Source organism: Phoxinus phoxinus, assembly GCF_949152265.1.
Source record: "Phoxinus phoxinus genome assembly, chromosome: 10".
NCBI classification, from domain to species: Eukaryota; Metazoa; Chordata; class Actinopteri; order Cypriniformes; family Leuciscidae; genus Phoxinus; species Phoxinus phoxinus.
In genome coordinates, this window is record NC_136885.1 from 37,029,319 (window position 1) to 37,048,532 (window position 19,214).

At 44.9% G+C, this 19,214-nt stretch overlaps 1 protein-coding gene across 1 annotated transcript in view; it reads left to right on the forward strand.

Moving 5' to 3' along the window:
• vps13b (vacuolar protein sorting 13 homolog B) overlaps positions 1 to 19,214 on the forward strand; it is a 214,153-nt gene that overhangs the window by 98,437 nt on the left and 96,502 nt on the right. The window contains exons 23-28 of the mRNA XM_079624835.1: positions 1,527 to 1,761; positions 2,667 to 2,878; positions 6,741 to 6,941; positions 7,059 to 7,227; positions 8,284 to 8,398; positions 16,390 to 16,513. Of these exons, the coding sequence (XP_079480961.1) occupies positions 1,527 to 1,761; positions 2,667 to 2,878; positions 6,741 to 6,941; positions 7,059 to 7,227; positions 8,284 to 8,398; positions 16,390 to 16,513 (1,056 nt within the window). The remainder of the gene's footprint in view (positions 1 to 1,526; positions 1,762 to 2,666; positions 2,879 to 6,740; positions 6,942 to 7,058; positions 7,228 to 8,283; positions 8,399 to 16,389; positions 16,514 to 19,214) is intronic.

A 19,214-nucleotide genomic window follows, 5' to 3' on the forward strand; every position in this document is an offset into this window, starting at 1 on the left:
ACTCTACACACACTCAACACACACTCAACACACACTCTACAAACACTCTACACACACTCAACACACACTCTACACACACTCTACACACACTCTACACACACTCAACACACACTCTACACACACTCAACACACACTCAACACACACTCTACACACACTCAACACACACTCTACACACACTCAACACACACTCTACACACACTCTACACACACTCAACACACACTCTACACACACTCTACACACACTCTACACACACTCTACACACACTCAACACACACTCTACACACACTCAACACACACTCTACACACACTCTACACACACACTCAACACACACTCAACACACACTCAACACACACTCTACACACACTCTACACACACTCAACACACACTCTACACACACTCTACACACACTCTACACACACTCTACACACACTCTACACACACTCTACACACACTCAACACACTCTACACACACTCTACACACACTCAACACACACTCTACACACACTCTACACACACTCAACACACACTCAACACACACTCTACACACACTCAACACACACTCAACACACACTCTACACACACTCAACACACACTCTATTCATCAGCACGTCGGCCTCTGAAACCACATTACTGTTCATCAGTGGCCGGTTCCATAAACCGCTTAGACTAGTAACTCAAGTTAGTCATCTATTTTTTTAATTAGACTGGTCATAACAGAACTGGCCATGTCTTTACATAAAAAGATGTCGATGGAGTCGAGTGAGGGTCCGTTCACACAGAATGTGTTTTTCCCTTCCACTGCTCTGCTTTTCCAGGGTTCTTCTATGTAAATATGTGCTAGATGGACGTCTTTAATAGTTAAACGTCTGCCGTCTTGTGCAGCGTTTCACACATGACACGCCGCTCTAAAAACGTGGTGTGAGTTAAAGATGATATTACGCTCCTTTTCACGAGATGTCATATAACTCTCTGGTGTCCTCAGAATGTGTGTGAAATTTCAGCTCTGAATACCAGATCATTTATTATATCTCGTCAGATTTGCCCCTTTTTGGCTGTGAGAAAACACGCTCAGTTTTAGTGTGTGTCCCTTTAAATGCAAATGAGATTTAGCTCCGCCTCCGTTCAGAAGAGGGCGGGGCTTCAGAAACTCCGGCAATAACAGAACTGGCCGATCTCACTCCTCCAGAATCCCAGAGTAACCAGCAGCGAGCGCAGCCTTACGGAGAGACTCAGAGTTTCTGGATGTTAGCGGAGACACTTGTGTAGTTGTTGTGGAGTTACACTGATCATCTCATCATCATGTTGAACTCTTACACACGTGTCCACAGTTCCTGAGGTGTTTATAAGACAGCGCTGACATGTTCTGGTCACTAGTGTCCAGTGCTCGTGTGTGCTCGACCACAGAACAGTTTCATGCTTTGCTGGATCTCCTGCCGTCGCTGCAGAGAAAGGTTCACCAGAACTAAGTTCCCGGGTGTATATACAGCAGGCCCCGATTCCAGTAAGTGTGTGTGTTCCTGCAGGTGGAGCTGGAGGCGTGCTGTGTGTTCGTGCCGTCGGACAGCCTGCCGTCGCCCGGGTCGCTGGTGAGCGGAGACGTGGCCGGGACCGTGCGCTGCTGGTACCACAGCCAGGCCTGCATGCCCGGGACGCTGGTGCTGTGCCTCCCGCAGATCCGTGTGTTCAGCGCAGGACACCGGCGCATGGAGCCGCTGCAGGACGGGCCCTTCACTGTACCCAGACCCGTGCTGGAGGAGGGTACGAGTGTGTGTGTGTGTGTGCCCAGACCAGTGCTGGAGGAGGGTACGAGTGTGTGTGTGTGTGTGTGTGTGTGTGTGTGTGTGTGTGTGTGTGTCCAGACCCGTGCTGGAGGAGGGTACGAGTGTGTGTGTGTGTGTGTGTGCCCAGACCCGTGCTGGAGGAGGGTACGAGTGTGTGTGTGTGTGTGTGTGTGTGTGTGTGTGTGTGTGTCCAGACCCGTGCTGGAGGAGGGTACGAGTGTGTGTGTGTGTGTGTGTGCCCAGACCCGTGCTGGAGGAGGGTACGAGTGTGTGTGTGTGTGTGTGTGTGTGTGTGTGTGTGTGTCCAGACCCGTGCTGGAGGAGGGTACGAGTGTGTGTGTGTGTGTGTGTGCCCAGACCCGTGCTGGAGGAGGGTACGAGTGTGTGTGTGTGTGTGTGTGTGTGTGTGTGTCCAGACCCGTGCTGGAGGAGGGTACGAGTGTGTGTGTGTGTGTGTGTGCCCAGACCCGTGCTGGAGGAGGGTACGAGTGTGTGTGTGTGTGTGTGTGTGTGCCCAGACCCGTGCTGGAGGAGGGTACGAGTGTGTGTGTGTGTGTGTGTGCCCAGACCCGTGCTGGAGGAGGGTACGAGTGTGTGTGTGTGTGTGTGCGCCCAGACCCGTGCTGAAGGAGGGTACGAGTGTGTGTGTGTGTGTGTGTGTGTGTGTGAGTGCCCAGACCCGTGCTGGAGGAGGGTACGAGTGTGTGTGTGTGTGTGTGTGCCCAGACCCGTGCTGAAGGAGGGTACGAGTGTGTGTGTGTGTGTGTGTGTGAGTGCCCAGACCCGTGCTGGAGGAGGGTACGTGTGTGTGTGTGTGTGTGTGTGTGTGTGTCTATGAGCCTGAGATACAAGTGTGACGTCTCTGTGTGTGTGTGTTCACAGGCGATGCGTTCCCGTGGACGGTGTGTGTGAGTCAGCTGAGCGTGTACTCTCTCCTGGGACAGCAGCGTTCCCTCAGTGTTCTGGATCCGCTGGGCTTTACCTCCACGCTGGCGCTGACCGCCCCGAAGCTGCAGCCCGAGAGCAGAGACGCCTTCATCATGTGCCTGCATGTGGACCTGCAACCGGTGCAGCTCCGGTGCTCCAACCCTCAGGTACTGCAGAACACAGGTGTACAGGTGCAGATCACAGGTGTACAGGTGCAGAACACAGGTGTACAGGTGCAGATCACAGGTGTACAGGTGCAGAACACAGGTGTACAGGTGCAGATCACAGGTGTACAGGTGCAGAACACAGGTGCAGATCACAGGTGTACAGGTGCAGATCACAGGTGTACAGGTGCAGATCACAGGTGTACATGTGCAGATCACAGGTGTACAGGTGCAGATCACAGGTGCAGATCACAGGTGTAGATCACAGGTGTACAGGTGCAGAACACAGGTCTACAGGTGCAGAACACAGGTCTACAGGTGCAGATCGCAGAACACAGGTCTACAGGTGCAGATCACAGGTGTACAGGTGCAGAACACAGGTCTACAGGTGCAGATCACAGGTGTACATGTGCAGATCACAGGTGTACAGGTGCAGATCACAGGTGCAGATCACAGGTGTAGATCACAGGTGTACAGGTGCAGAACACAGGTCTACAGGTGCAGAACACAGGTCTACAGGTGCAGATCGCAGAACACAGGTCTACAGGTGCAGATCACAGGTGTACAGGTGCAGATCACAGGTGTACAGGTGCAGATCACAGGTGTACATGTGCAGATCACAGGTGTACAGGTGCAGATCACAGGTGCAGATCACAGGTGTAGATCACAGGTGTACAGGTGCAGAACACAGGTCTACAGGTGCAGAACACAGGTCTACAGGTGCAGATCGCAGAACACAGGTCTACAGGTGCAGATCACAGGTGTACAGGTGCAGATCACAGGTGTACAGGTGCAGATCACAGGTCTACAGGTGCAGAACACAGGTCTACAGGTGCAGATCACAGGTGTACAGGTGCAGATCACAGGTGTACAGGTGCAGATCACAGGTCTACAGGTGCAGAACACAGGTCTACAGGTGCAGATCACAGGTCTACAGGTGCAGAACACAGGTCTACAGGTGCAGAACACAGGTGTACAGGTGCAGATCACAGGTCTACAGGTGCAGAACACAGGTCTACAGGTGCAGATCACAGGTCTACAGGTGCAGAACACAGGTCTACAGGTGCAGATCACAGGTCTACAGGTGCAGAACACAGGTCTACAGGTGCAGAACACAGGTCTACAGGTGCAGATCACAGGTCTACAGGTGCAGAACACATGTGTACAGGTGCTGTTCAGGTGTACAGGTTCAGAACACAACACAGGTCTACAGGTGCAGATCACAGGTCTACAGGTGCAGAACACAGGTGTACAGGTGCTGTTCAGGTGTACAGGTTCAGAACACAACACAGGTGTACAGGTGCAGATCACAGGTGTACAGGTGCAGAACACAGGTGTACAGGTGCAGATCACAGGTCTACAGGTGCAGAACACAGGTGTACAGGTGCAGAACACAGGTGTACAGGTGCTGTTCAGGTGTACAGGTTCAGAACACAACACAGGTGTACAGGTGCAGAACACAACACAGGTCTACAGGTGCAGATCACAGGTCTACAGGTGCAGAACACAGGTCTACAGGTGCAGAACACAGGTGTACAGGTGCTGTTCAGGTGTACAGGTTCAGAACACAACACAGGTGTACAGGTGCAGAACACAGGTGTGTGTCTCGTGTGTACTCAGTAGTGATGCTCCGATCATGATCGGCCGATATTGGCAAAAAATTGCTTGATCGGCGAACGCCAAAAGCGCCGATCAGAAAAGCCGATCACGTGACGTAAATTACTCGCGTGTCTTTTTTCCACCTGCATGCGCGGCGCACGGTCACACAACAGCAGAACGGAGCTTGCCAATGGCAACATGAGTTCTCCTTCTCCCGTCTGGAAGTTTTTTATAGTGTACAAGAAAAATTAGCCATTTGCAGTGTATGTCGTGCTGAAATCCCTCGAGGTGGAAGCCACCAACGGCATTTTAACACCACTAACATGATTAGGCATCTTTGAACGGATTTTCATACGAGGTCTTAAATTTCATTAAGTTAGGTCTAAAAAAGGTTTTACCCTTGTTCATTTCCAGAAACGCTGGCCGCAGAAAGTCATTACAGAGTAGCAAATAAGTAGTCGTAGCCTACACCGCGGAGCTGTAGAGCAGGGTCTCCAACACGACGCTCGCGAGCTGACTGGAGGGAGCTCGCCAAGGGGCCGTTCACATATTGCGTCTTTTGCGCGCTCAAGTTCGTTATTTCAAATGTAGGCGTGCGGCAAGCGCTCATTATAGAAGCGATGCGGCCGTTTTTTCCTGGCCCAGCAAGATGAAAAAATATCAACTTCCGCAAAACCTACTAAAACTTCTTTGTCGTTGTGGAGAGCGCAGTGCATGGTTGCATAGCAACGACAGACGCCACAGGAAAACCGGACCGAATTTTACTATTAATAATAAAAGATAAGCGAATGTGCATTGTAAATGCCAGTAATTTATCTTTTTTTGACTCATTCTTTTTATAAAAAAAATATTTAAAGGCTGAAATATGAGGTTTATCTTTTTATAAAACCTTTTTGTCAAAACTTTATTTGCACTTGTACATGTTAGTAGATAACATATTGCAAGACACTCTTTTAAAATCTAGCCATAATTTATGTTATTATTTTAATGCTTATGTAAACAAAAAGTGCATATTGATGCTAATTTTATTTGTTATTTGCTGGTTAATGCGTCGTGTAGGTCTTAAATTTCAATCTTGATCTTAAAATGTCTTAAATTTTACTTAAAGGTCTTTCATGAATTTGTCTAATAGACAACCTACTGGTTTTGGGTTTTGCATAATTGATTGTTCCAGAAAAAAATAAATATTGCCACCTCATAGTTACCGGTAGTTTCATTTCTACAAATGGTGCAAACTCTGCTAGATTATAGATAAAAGGTTCCCATTCCTCTGCCATTCTGTGATCGGCAGTGATCGGCAATCGGCAGATCATGATTTTGGTGATCGGTAATCGGTGATCGGCCCCAAAAATGCTGATCGGAGCATCTCTAGCACTCAGGTTCAGCTGGTGTGTGTCTCATGTGTGTGTCTCGTGTGTACTCAGGTTCAGCTGGTGTGTGTCTAATGTGTGTGTCTCGTGTGTACTCAGGTTCAGCTGGTGTGTGTCTCATGTGTGTGTCTCGTGTGTACTCAGGTTCAGCTGGTGTGTGTCTCATGTGTGTGTCTCGTGTGTACTCAGGTTCAGCTGGTGTGTGTCTCATGTGTGTGTCTCGTGTGTACTCAGGTTCAGCTGGTGTGTGTCTCATGTGTGTGTCTCGTGTGTACTCAGGTTCAGCTGGTGTGTGTCTCATGTGTGTGTCTCGTGTGTATTCAGGTTCAGCTGGTGTGTGTCTCATGTGTGTGTCTCGTGTGTACTCAGGTTCAGCTGGTGTGTGTCTCATGTGTGTGTCTCGTGTGTACTCAGGTTCAGCTGGTGTGTGTCTCATGTGTGTGTCTCGTGTGTACTCAGGTTCAGCTGGTGTGTGTCTCATGTGTGTGTCTCGTGTGTACTCAGGTTCAGCTGGTGTGTGTCTAATGTGTGTGTCTCGTGTGTACTCAGGTTCAGCTGGTGTGTGTCTCATGTGTGTGTCTCGTGTGTACTCAGGTTCAGCTGGTGTGTGTCTCATGTGTGTGTCTCGTGTGTACTCAGGTTCAGCTGGTGTGTGTCTAATGTGTGTGTCTCGTGTGTACTCAGGTTCAGCTGGTGTGTGTCTCATGTGTACTCAGGTTGAGCTGGTGTGTGTCTCATGTGTGTGTCTCGTGTGTACTCAGGTTCAGCTGGTGTGTGTCTCATGTGTGTGTCTCGTGTGTACTCAGGTTCAGCTGGTGTGTGTCTCATGTGTGTGTCTCGTGTGTACTCAGGTTCAGCTGGTGTGTGTCTCATGTGTGTGTCTCGTGTGTACTCAGGTTCAGCTGGTGTTCAGTCTGTGGTGTCGATGGAGTCAGATCTTCAGTGCGTTTGAGCGGATGCAGAGCAGAGGAACACACAGGTCGTCTGCAGGTTTTCCAGACTCCTCAGCGCCCCCTGCTGGACCCTCCTCACCCTCACCTGTCCCCCCCGACACCAGCACCTGCAGCCCCTCAGCTGACCTGGGCTCTCACACTGAGGTCAGAGGTCACACACCATCCCTCTCACTCTCTCTCTCTCTCTCTCTCTCTCTCTCTCTCTCTCTCTCTCTGTCAGCATCTGTGTGTTGCTGGACTCAGTGTTGAGGTGTGTTTCAGGGGGATTCGACACACACCGAGGAGCCGGTGGTGTGTGAGACCATGACGCTCGAGCAGAAGACCTGCAGTATCAGCGGCTCCAGCGGGAAACTGAGCGTCTGGATGCAGTGGATGCTGCCGAAACTCACACTCAAACTCTTCTCCTGCGACACCGCGGCCAGAAACAACGGTACTGACCACACACACACACACGCACACACACACAGTCTGCAGTTCAGACTATCAACATGTGAAGAAGTTTCAGATGCGTCTCACGCTGGTGTTCAGGTCAGATCCTCTTCACAGCGTCAGCTCAGCGTTATACAGTACAGATGTTTCAGAGCAGCTTCACAGTAATAAACAGGAGAATAACAGAATCAATGATGAAACTTCATCAAATATGAGACACAGTTAGACTCAGGAGTGAAGCAGCTCCACAGAAGAAGAGAGGATCATTATTCAGATCAAGCTCTGTTCTCGTCTGATAGTGTCAGTGCAGTCAGATCAATAATATCACTGGATATGAAGGGTCTCATAAACCCATGTGACCCGTCACTGCTCCAGCTGCTGATGTTTCAGAGAGAGAGTGAAAGGTCTGCGGAAGGAAAGCGAGATCTGAGCTGTGCTGTGAGAGTCGCTCCTCAGGGACTCGGAGCTCTCGCTGATGATGATGGTGTTTGTTGTTAGTTTTCTCGGGTTGTTTGGTGCTGAATGGACACATCGCCCCCCTGAACAGGAAACAGGAAGTAGCTCTGAGCCGCTGGGCCTCAGAATCACAGCTGCACAACAGCAGAAGAAGAGGAGACTGACAGAGACCTGACATGATCCTCCGGTCTCACACACACACACACACACACACACACACACACACACAGACAGATCGAGCGGAGAGTGACACAGACATGACATGATCCTTCGGTCACACACACACACACACACACACACTCACTGACACACACACTCACTGACACACACACACAGACAGATCGAGCGGAGAGTGACAGAGATCTAACATGATCCTCCGGTCTCACACACACACACACACACACACACACACACAGACAGATTGAGCGGAGAGTGACAGAGACCTAACATGATCCTTCGGTCACACACACACACACACACACACAGAGAGAGACAGATCGAACAGAGAGTGACAGAGACCTGACACAAACACTGACGTGTGTGTGTGTGTGTGTGTGTGTGTGTGTGTGTGTGTGTGTGTGTGTGTGTGTGTGTGTTTCAGAGCTGTGTGTGATGGCAGAGATGGAAGACTTGAGCGCATCTGTGGATGTTCAGGACGTTTATACAAAGGTGAAGTGTAAAGTGGGAAGCTTCCACATAGATCACTACAGAAGCAGGTGAGTTGAACACACACACACACACACACACATTCACACTCACTGGTGTATTATGATGTGTTTGGGAGCAGAGAGAAGCGTGTGGATCAGCGAGTTGTCTCTCTGTACTGTGCCAGCGGTGTCTCTTCACCCAGAGTGTGTGTATATGTTGTGTGTGTGTGTTGTGTGTGTTGTAGGCCTGCTGAGGGTTGGCTCTGTGACGGAGTGATCCTACAGTGCAAGGAGTCGCCTGTGGTGAGACATGCAGCGCCGGTGCTTTAACCTGAGCTCACACACACAGCTTTACTCTAAACTCTCTCTCTCTCACACACACAGCTTTACTCTAAACTCTCTCTCTCTCACACACACACACACACACACACACACGTCAAGTCATCTTTATTATAACCTTTATTTTAATTTTTTTTTACCAGGAAGAAAACTCACTGAGATTAAAATCTCTTTTTCGGGAGTGTCCTGGCCAAGATAGGCAGCTAAGTTTACATAGACAATTTACATCAAAATTTACAACACACAAACAAATCTCATTACATAAATAAAAATTAAAATATATATATAAAATGCATCTGGTTACAAACATTTACACACAACCAATTTACTCTGTTGATTATCCAATAAATATTTAAATTGACCACAAGATACTAAATATTTTAACTTCATCTCAGTCTGGAGAAGATTCCAATCCGATGCTGCGGCATATTTAAAAGAGGTTTTACCCATCTCGGTTCTGGCAAAAGGCACACACAAATTGTAGGTCGATTTAGAACGTAATGAGTAATTTCCAGATGACTTCTGATTAATAAGACAACAAAGATAAGGGGGTAGATAACCCAATATAGCTTTGTAAATCAATTGGTACCAGTGCTTTTTTCTTCTAATACTCAACGACGACCAACCAACCATTTTATATAGGTCACAATGGTGTGTCGAAAATCTGCAGTCAGTAATAAATCTCAAAGCACCATGGTACAGAGCATCCAGAGAGACAAGAAGGTAAGAGGGAGCATGCTGATATACTACATCCCCATAGTTGAGAACTGGTAAAAAGGTAGCAGACACTAGTTTCTTTCTCACATTAAATGAAAAACATGATTTGTTTCTAAAATAAAATCCTAATTTTTTCTTAAGTTTTTCCCTCAGATATTTAATATGTGACCCAAAGCGTAATGTGTTATCGATAATGATACCGAGGTATTTGTACTCCGATACTGATGTAATCAGATTACCCTGAAAAGTCAAAAGAGAGATTGAATTCTCAGTAGAAATTTTAGAGTTTGAAAATAACATACATTTAGTTTTTTTCTCATTTAGGACCAGCTTCAATGCACAAAACCTATTTTGGATTTTATCGAAAGCAGACTGTAAGAGAGCCACAGATTGTTGCTTAGAAGAATCAGAACAATATATAATTGTATCATCTGCATAAAAGTGAAACCTTGTATTATCAATATTAAAATCCAGACAATTTATGTATATGCTAAATAATAACGGTCCTAGCACAGATCCTTGAGGGACTCCCTTAACGACCTCCAAAGGATCTGACTGAAAACCTTCCGCCTGAACACGTTGGGTTCTTCCCTTTAAATAAGAACTAAACCATAAAATAACAGTTTCCGATAGTCCTACTGATCGAAGTCTCTTTAGTAACACATCATAATCCACAGTGTCAAAGGCCTTTGATAAGTCAATAAAAAAGACATGCACAGTGTTTCTTATCATCTAAGGACTCCACTATATCATTTAAGACTTTTAAAACAGCTGTACACGTACTGTAGCCTTTACGAAATCCGGATTGGTTAGTAGACAAAATATTATGAGTATTTAAATACTGTGTCAATTGCTCACTTACTAATTTTTCCAACATTTTCGAGATAATACAAAGTTTAGATATAGGTCTATAATTGTCCATTAGAGACGGATCACCTCCTTTGGATAGAGGAACAACGAATGCTGACTTCCAGATCCGTGGAATTTTGTTTGTTGATAAAGAAAGGTTAAACAAATACGTCAGTGAGGGAGAAATAAAATCAGCCGCAAGTTTTAGAAACAACGGGGCAATATGATCAGGACCTGGCGATTTATTCACATCTAGTTCTTTTAAAGCAGAACAGACATCAGAGCAAATAATTTGTTTAAAAACAAATTCACTTTGCCATAGATTACGCTCTGCTTCAAGGAAATCTAAGTTTGAATTTATATAATTATTTGATTCAAATAAAGACCCCGATGCGATAAAATTTGTATTAAAACTATTAAGCATTTGTTTTTTATCTACGATTTTAATGGAGTCTTTAATTATACTAGAAGGAAGGTTTGTAGTTTTACTACCAGTTAAGTACTTAATATTCCTCCAAAACTTCCCAGAGTTGGTTACATTTTTTGTAGTTCTATCAAGGAAATAATCTGATTTAGCCTTCCTGGTCGCCACCGTGCATTTATTTCGAAGCTGCCTAAAATGCAGCATATCAGAGCTTAGATTTGTTTGTCTAGCCTTAGCCCATGCGACATCCCGCTCTTGAATGAGATCACGTAAGGCGGTCGAAAACCACGGATTATCACGATTTTTAACTCAAAAATTTTTCATGGGTGCATGCTTATTTACAATTAACATAAAATTATCATAAAAATACTCCCATGCGCAATCAACATCCGGAATTAGGACAATTTTATCCCAATCAATTTGAGCAAGATCGTATAAGAATGCTTGTTCATAAAAATGTTTCATAAAACGCCTCGTGATAATTTTTGGATTTTGCTGAGGTAATTTCATATTTCTAACTACTGCCACGACACAGTGGTCACTGATATCGTTAGCGAATACAGAAACTGACGAGTATTTATGTGGAACATTTGTAATGACAAGATCTATCAAAGTAGATTTTTCCATAGATTTCATGTTAGGCCTAGTTGGTGAATCTACTAATTGAAAAAGATTTAGATTATCGCAAAGTACTTTAAAATGATCGGATATTTTATGCATCCAATTTAAGTTAAAATCTCCTAATAAGATCAATTCTTTATAATTTAAGAGAGCCAACGAATTCATTACTGAATGTAGAGTACAACTTGTTGCCGAAGGAGGTCTGTAACAACCAGCTATGGTGAGCTGCAAGTTCCTAGACACAGATCAATTTAGAGCTAATAATTCGTACTGTTTAGCTATGGAAGTTGAAAGTAGCAATGTTGTCTCGAAGTGTTCTTTGACATAAATTGCCACCCCCCACCCCTTTTTGGTCTATCAGCTCTAAAAACCTTATATCCAGAAATGCTAATATCTTTGTCTGAGATAGATTTATTTAGCCAAGATTCGGATATAACTATAACATCCGCATTTGTGTTTTTAGCCCAAATATATACCATATCCAATTTTGGCAGCAAACTACGAATATTTAGATGTATAAAACCCAGTCCTGACCTTGATTTTAGATCAGTTGGAGTGGTAAAATTTGTAGCAACATAAGGACCTGGGTTTGATAATACATTCCCAGACATTAATAACAATAAAACTATTAAACACCTTCATTTAACTGGATTACTCACTCTGTTCCTAGAAATCGGCAAACCATTGTAAATATTACAATAGTTCTCTTCCCTGGTTATAGTGCATCTTGTAAAATCAAAGTGCTTGAGATTAACGGGATACAACAACAAATGATATTTTTCAAAAGAGACAATTTTAGTAGACTGTCCATAAAATGTCCAATTTTTAAAATTTACAGATGAGAAGTTAGACAATGGTGAAGCGCTAGAAACATGGCCATGGCCACTGATGTAAGCTTGGTACGGTGTCCGACAAAAACAGCTCAGAAAGAGCACACATCCAACGGTTAATAACCACATTTTGGCCGAATGATCGATAGCCACGGGGTCCGTAGAAGTCAGTATAGCAAGTAAAAGCACGTACCAAAAACTTTCCTTCGCGCACGGGCCGCTACACAAGCCGCCGCGAACTGCGAAGCTGTTTTTCCACGCTGTCAGGCCCGTATAAGCAAGGCTCACAAACTCCTCGAAAAAGCAACAGCAAGCAAGTCTTTGTTAGAAGGCTCGAGTCCAAAGTTACAAGAACGTCAAAAAGATGCTGTTCTCCTTCGTCACACGCGGGCTGCTTTCCCTCGCTGCCAGGCTCGCGGAATCTGCGCTCAAACACCAGCTCACGATCCTGCACAAGCTCGTCGGCTTGAGCTAATTTGGCTCCTGATGTTACAGCGTGCCAAGTCCCAAAGGAACACGCGTTGGTCAACCAATGTTTATTATGTAATAAAAAAACGTTCTCGGAGGCTGAAATCATGTGTTTGTTGTATCTGTAGTCCATTTAAACATTTAAAACAAAAATAATATAAAATAATAAAGAACAAAGATAATAAAAAGATGCTAATAAACTATCAAGCTACCATCCAACTAACAAGCTGTTATCTTTTATATAGCGCTTTTAACAATGTAGATTGTTTCAAAGCTGCTTTACAGAGATAAACGTATAATTTAAGGTAACAGATTGTTTTGGCTTTATAGCGGTTCTTGAATAATGTTACTTTCCAGCTAAATTTAGTTTTGATTGATTCACTTCCGTCGCACGGATAATTTGTTATTAAATTGGGGGCCGCTAACACGACAGCGTTCTCTCTACACAGACTTTAAACTGAACCTGTGAGAAACACTGACGGCGCTCACGTGCGCATCAAGAATTAATTCTATAGTTATGTGTGTTTGAATATATGTGCGCATGTTTGTAATTCTCTACAAACCAAGCCTTAACAAACTACTTGTCCTGCCTTTAAATTTGATATCGAATTTTATTTTATCACTACGGGGTAGATACGCGAATTTTCAACAAAGCTTTATCTGTAGAGTGGTAAAGGGATCCTCCACAGGGAGAGGCTAGTGGACACTTCAGCGCTGCGCTGTCATTGGGTCCAGGCGAAGGTCCTTCCTCAGATCTGGATACGGCCTGGATCCGGCAGGCTGCGGGAAAACCTTGGGATAAACAAAGACACTAAAATTAGCGTAGATGCCATTCTTCTTATGATGTAACGAGTACATCAGGATTTAAGGGAAGTGTTCCCGGTCCCGGCTGATCTATGCACCCTAACATTGAGTTATAGAAGTCTATAATGCATTATGTGAATGCTAGGCCAAAGAGATGTGTCTTTAATCTAGATTTGAACTGACAGAGTGTGCCTGCTTCCCGGACAATGGTAGGAAGACTGTTCCAGAGTTTTGGTGATAAATAGGAAAAGGATCTACCGCCGGCAGTCGATTCTGATATTCTAGGTATTATTAACTGGCCGGAATTGTGAGATCGCAATAGACGTGAAGGACTATAATGCGTTAAGAGCTCGCTCAAGTACTGCGGAGCTAAACCATTTAGTGCTTTGTAAGTAATCAGCAATATTTTAAAATTTATACGATGTTTAATAGGCAGCCAATGCAGTGTTGACAGAACGGGGCTAATATGGTCATACTTCCTGGTTCTGGTAAGAACTCGAGCGGCTGCGTTTTGAACTAGCTGTAGTTAAGCGTGCAGGGCAACCCCCCAGTAGAGCATTACAATAATCTAGCCTTGAGGTCATAAACGCATCAACTAATTGTTCCGCATTTGTCAATGAGAGCATATGGCGTAATTTAGATATATTTTTAAGATGGAAAAATGCGGTTTTACAGATACTAGACACGTGACTTTCAAATGAAAGATTGGTATCAAAGAGCACCCCCCCCCACCCCCCAGGTTTCTAACCGACGACGAAGACTTAACAGAGCAGCCATCAAGTGTTAGACAGTACTCTAGGTTATTACGTGTGGAAGTTTTTTGTCCAATAATTAGAATCTCTGTTTTTTCTGAATTTAGTAGTAGGAACTTACTAGTCATCCAGTTTTTTTATCTCTGCTATGCATTCCGTTAATTTTGTGAATTGGTAGGTTTCGTTAGGTTTTAAACGAAAAACCTCGTAAACCTTCGTATCGTCGGCATAACACTGAAAGCTAATTCCATGTTTCCTAATGATATCTCCTAAGGGTAACATGTACAGAGTGAACAGCAGCGGTCCTAGTACTGAGCCTTGTGGTACACCATACTGGTTTACACACACACACACACACACACACACACACACACACACACACACACACACACACACACTGCTTTACTCTGAGCTCACACACACACACACACACACAGCTTTACTCTGAGCTTGCTCACACACACACAAACGCAGCTTTAACCTGAGCTCTCTCACACATACACACACACAGCTTTACTCTGAGCTCGCTCACACACACACACACACACACACACACACACACACACACACACACACACACACGCAGCTGCTCGCTGTCCCACATCAGAGATGATTACACAGCAATCTCCATCACTCCCACGATGCACTGCGCAGACAACAGTCCCACGATGCACTGCGCAGACATGATGCACTGCTGGTTCATTTGGGAATATTTCTTAAGGAAAATAATCTCTCAACCGATGCTGTAGACTATAAATGGAAACGTGTCCGTACATTACTGTAATATTAAAGGTTAAAGTTAACAACAGAGCCCAACTTGTATTGCTATTTATTTGTACATATAATAATCAGCAATCAAATTAAAACTTAGTTGTATAAACAATTTCATGTCACGTAAGGCAGTTTTTATATGATATATTTGTTTCTACTCCAATTCATCGTTGAAATATAAACATTTAAACAGTGGCTGTCATTAATTATTGAATATATAATCTAGTGCATATATGTATCAGAGCGCTACTCTCTAAAGTTATTTTTAACTCTATCGAGTTTGTCACTGAATGGCTTTAAAGGGGAACAATGCAGTTTTTTTACCTTAACTGAACAGCTTCGGAGTCGTTGGAATGGTTATCTGACTTCTTCCGGGTTGAATGGTGGCCGTCTCGCACCCCCCAATCCCCCCTTTTTATCGCCTGTGAGCGGGAAAACACCCTTGCAACTTTGGGCCGGCGGGTCAGCGTCAGGAAGTATCGCGTGATATCAGGTCTTGCGGTGTGAATTGCAATTGGTTTACGGCAAAAAAAATCTGCTAAAATCCTGTCATTACTGCCCTCCCTCACGCTGTTGGAACCCGAATGAAGAAGACGCTGTAAAGAATGTCCGTCTGCTGTGATGTCGTTGATCTACTAGCCTCTGGTGTCTGAGGGTCGCCAACAAGTTTTTACGACAGTGTTGTCAAATATCTCTTCCAGAGCTGTAGGGGGAGCTCTATAGACAAACCTGCGAGAATACAGCGAAGAAATTGCCGAAACTGCATAGCTCTGCTTTAAATCTGGCATTATGTGACATTATTGGTTTTGCTGACGTGTTTCTGTGGTTGAAACACTGATTGGTGGATCACACGAGACATGATTGATTTCAGGAAGTTGTTCTGAATCTGTCAACATTCCTTCTGATGTTCATTGATGTTTATTTGCTGCTGTAACTAGTAGTGAAGAGGAAGAGATGATCGGTTCATCTGTCACACACACACACACACACACACACGCACACACACACACACATTCGCTGACTGAATTACTGATGAAACAGGATTTGAAAGATGAGACTTTGTTTCATATCAAAAGTATCAAAGCACAAAGATTACTGTGATTATGGGATGGCAGGCGCTACAGATAATGATGTTTAGTGTATGTTCAGCTGAAACAACAAAGACTAAAATATCAATTCTTTGAGATTTAAGAATTAATATCGGTTTATAAGAATGAAGGTTGATTAAAACCAGGGAATCAATATCAATATTCTCGCTGTGTTTCTGATCAGAGCCGCGAGACGCGAGACGATTGGTCCTGATGTTGGACAAAGAGAGAGTGTGTGTGTGTGTGTGTGTGTCTTCTCTTGTGTTCAGTCCTGTGGTGATTTCTCTTCTCTCTGCTCCCAGAATCCTTTTCACCAGCTTCCAATCAAGCAGCCAGCCAATCATAACTCTGACTTTTGCCTGTGTTTCTGTGTTGTGTTCCTCTGGTGTGTGTGCAGTGCTGAAGAGAGCTCGTGTAGTGGGGTCGTCCTCTCTTGCACTGAAAAGCTGAACAGACGCACGGTTCTGCTGCGACCGCTCAGCAAGCAGGAACATTTCAGCCATTTCAGCTTCTGTCCACCTGTAAGAGCCGCTGCCTCTGATTCACACACACACTGCTTCTGATTCACACACACACTGCTTCTGATTCACACACACACTGCTTCTGATTCACACACACACTGCTTCTGATTCACACACACACTGCCTCTGATTCACACACACACTGCTTCTGATTCACACACACACTGCTTCTGATTCACACACACACTGCTTCTGATTCACACACACACTGCCTCTGATTCACACACACACTGCTTCTGATTCACACACACACTGCTTCTGATTCACACACACACTGCTTCTGATTCACACACACACTGCCTCTGATTCACACACACACTGCTTCTGATTCACACACACACTGCTTCTGATTCACACACACACTGCTTCTGATTCACACACACACTGCTTCTGATTCACACACACACTGCTTCTGATTCACACACACACTGCTTCTGATTCACACACACACTGCCTCTAATTCACACACACACTGCTTCTGATTCACACACACACTGCTTCTGATTCACACACACACTGCTTCTGATTCACACACACACTGCTTCTGATTCACACACACACTGCTTCTGATTCACACACACACTGCTTCTGATTCACACACACACTGCTTCTGATTCACACACACACTGCCTCTAATTCACACACACACTGCTTCTGATTCACACACACACTGCTTCTGATTCACACACACACTGCTTCTGATTCACACACACACTGCTTCTGATTCACACACACACTGCTTCTGATTCACACACACACTGCTTCTGATTCACACACACACTGCCTCTGATTCACACACACACTGCTTCTGATTCACACACACACTGCTTCTGATTCACACACACACTGCTTCTGATTCACACACACACTGCTTCTGATTCACACACACACTGCCTCTAATTCACACACACACTGCTTCTGATTCACACACACACTGCTTCTGATTCACACACACACTGCTTCTGATTCACACACACACTGCTTCTGATTCACACACACACTGCCTCTGATTCACACACACACTGCTTCTGATTCACACACACACTGCTTCTGATTCACACACACACTGCTTCTGATTCACACACACACTGCCTCTGATTCACACACACACTGCTTCTGATTCACACACACACTGCTTCTGATTCACACACACACTGCTTCTGATTCACACACACACTGCCTCTGATTCACACACACACACTGCTTCTGATTCACACACACACTGCCTCTGATTCACACACACACTGCTTCTGATTCACACACACACTGCCTCTGATTCACACATACGCTGCTTCTGATTCACACACACACTGCTTCTGATTCACACACACACTGCTTCTGATTCACACACACACTGCTTCTGATTCACACACACACTGCTTCTGATTCACACACACACTGCCTCTGATTCACACACACACTGCTTCTGATTCACACACACACTGCCTCTGATTCACACACACACTGCCTCTGATTCACACACACACTGCCTCTGATTCACACACACACTGCCTCTTATTCACACATACGCTGCTTCTAGATGCTTCTTCTGCCGCGCCGCCAGCAACACTCCTGTTAAACTTCTGTATATGACTCGCTTTATATGATCAGCACATTTAATTTTGGCTTTTTTACATATAAAGTTTGATCGGTGAACATAAACAGAAGCTCAATCACACATGTGATGTGAGATCAGACCTCATTGGTTCTTGAGATTCCGTTTAGCATGTTTGAGTCATTGATCAATCCGATGCTGGATGACAAAATGACCTTTTAGAGCACTAGATGGTTGAGTTTCTCATTTGGGACACAACCATAGTTTTTTTCTAGGACATCCGTCACATATCAGATACAGTGCTGTGCTAAAGTCTCAGACACTTCAGTTCAACATGTAAAATTGTTTATACACTATATTGCCAAAAATATTGGGACATCCCTCCAAATCATCGAATTTTGGGGATTTCCAATCACTTCCATGGCCACAGTTGTATGAAATCAAGCTCCAAGGCCACCTGTGCAATAAGTACATTCGTGAAATGTCTTCACTGCTAAATATTCCACAGTCAGCTGTTAGTGGTATTATACCAAAGAAATTAGGAACAACAGCAACTCAGCCACGTAAATCCCAGAGCGGGTCAGCGGATGCTGAGGAACACAGTGCGCAGAAGTCGGCAACTTTCTGCAGAGTCAACAGCTACAGACCTCCGAACTTCTGTGGCCTTCAGATCAGCTCAAGAACAGTACGTAGAGCTTCATGGAATGGGTTTCCATATGGCATAACACGCTTTTCTGTCTGCCAATCCGATGGACGAGTCTGGGTTTGGCGGTTCCCAGGAGAACGGTACTTGCCTGACTGCATTGTGCCAAGTGTAAAGTTTGGTGGAGGGGGGATTATGGTGTGGGGTTGTTTTTCAGGGCTCGGCCCCTTAGTTCCAGTGAAAGGAACTGTTAATGCTTCAGAATACCAAGACATTTTGGACAATTTCATGCTCACAACTTTGTGGGAATAGTTTGGTGATGTTCCTGTTCCAGCGTGACTGCGCTCCAGTGCACAGAGCAGGTCCATAAACACATGGATGAGGAGTGTGGTGTGGAGGAACTGGACTGGCTGCACAGAGTCCTGAACTCAACCCGATAGAACAGCTTTGGGAAGAGCGGAGACTGAGAGCTTCTCCTCCAACACCAGTGCCGGACATCACTA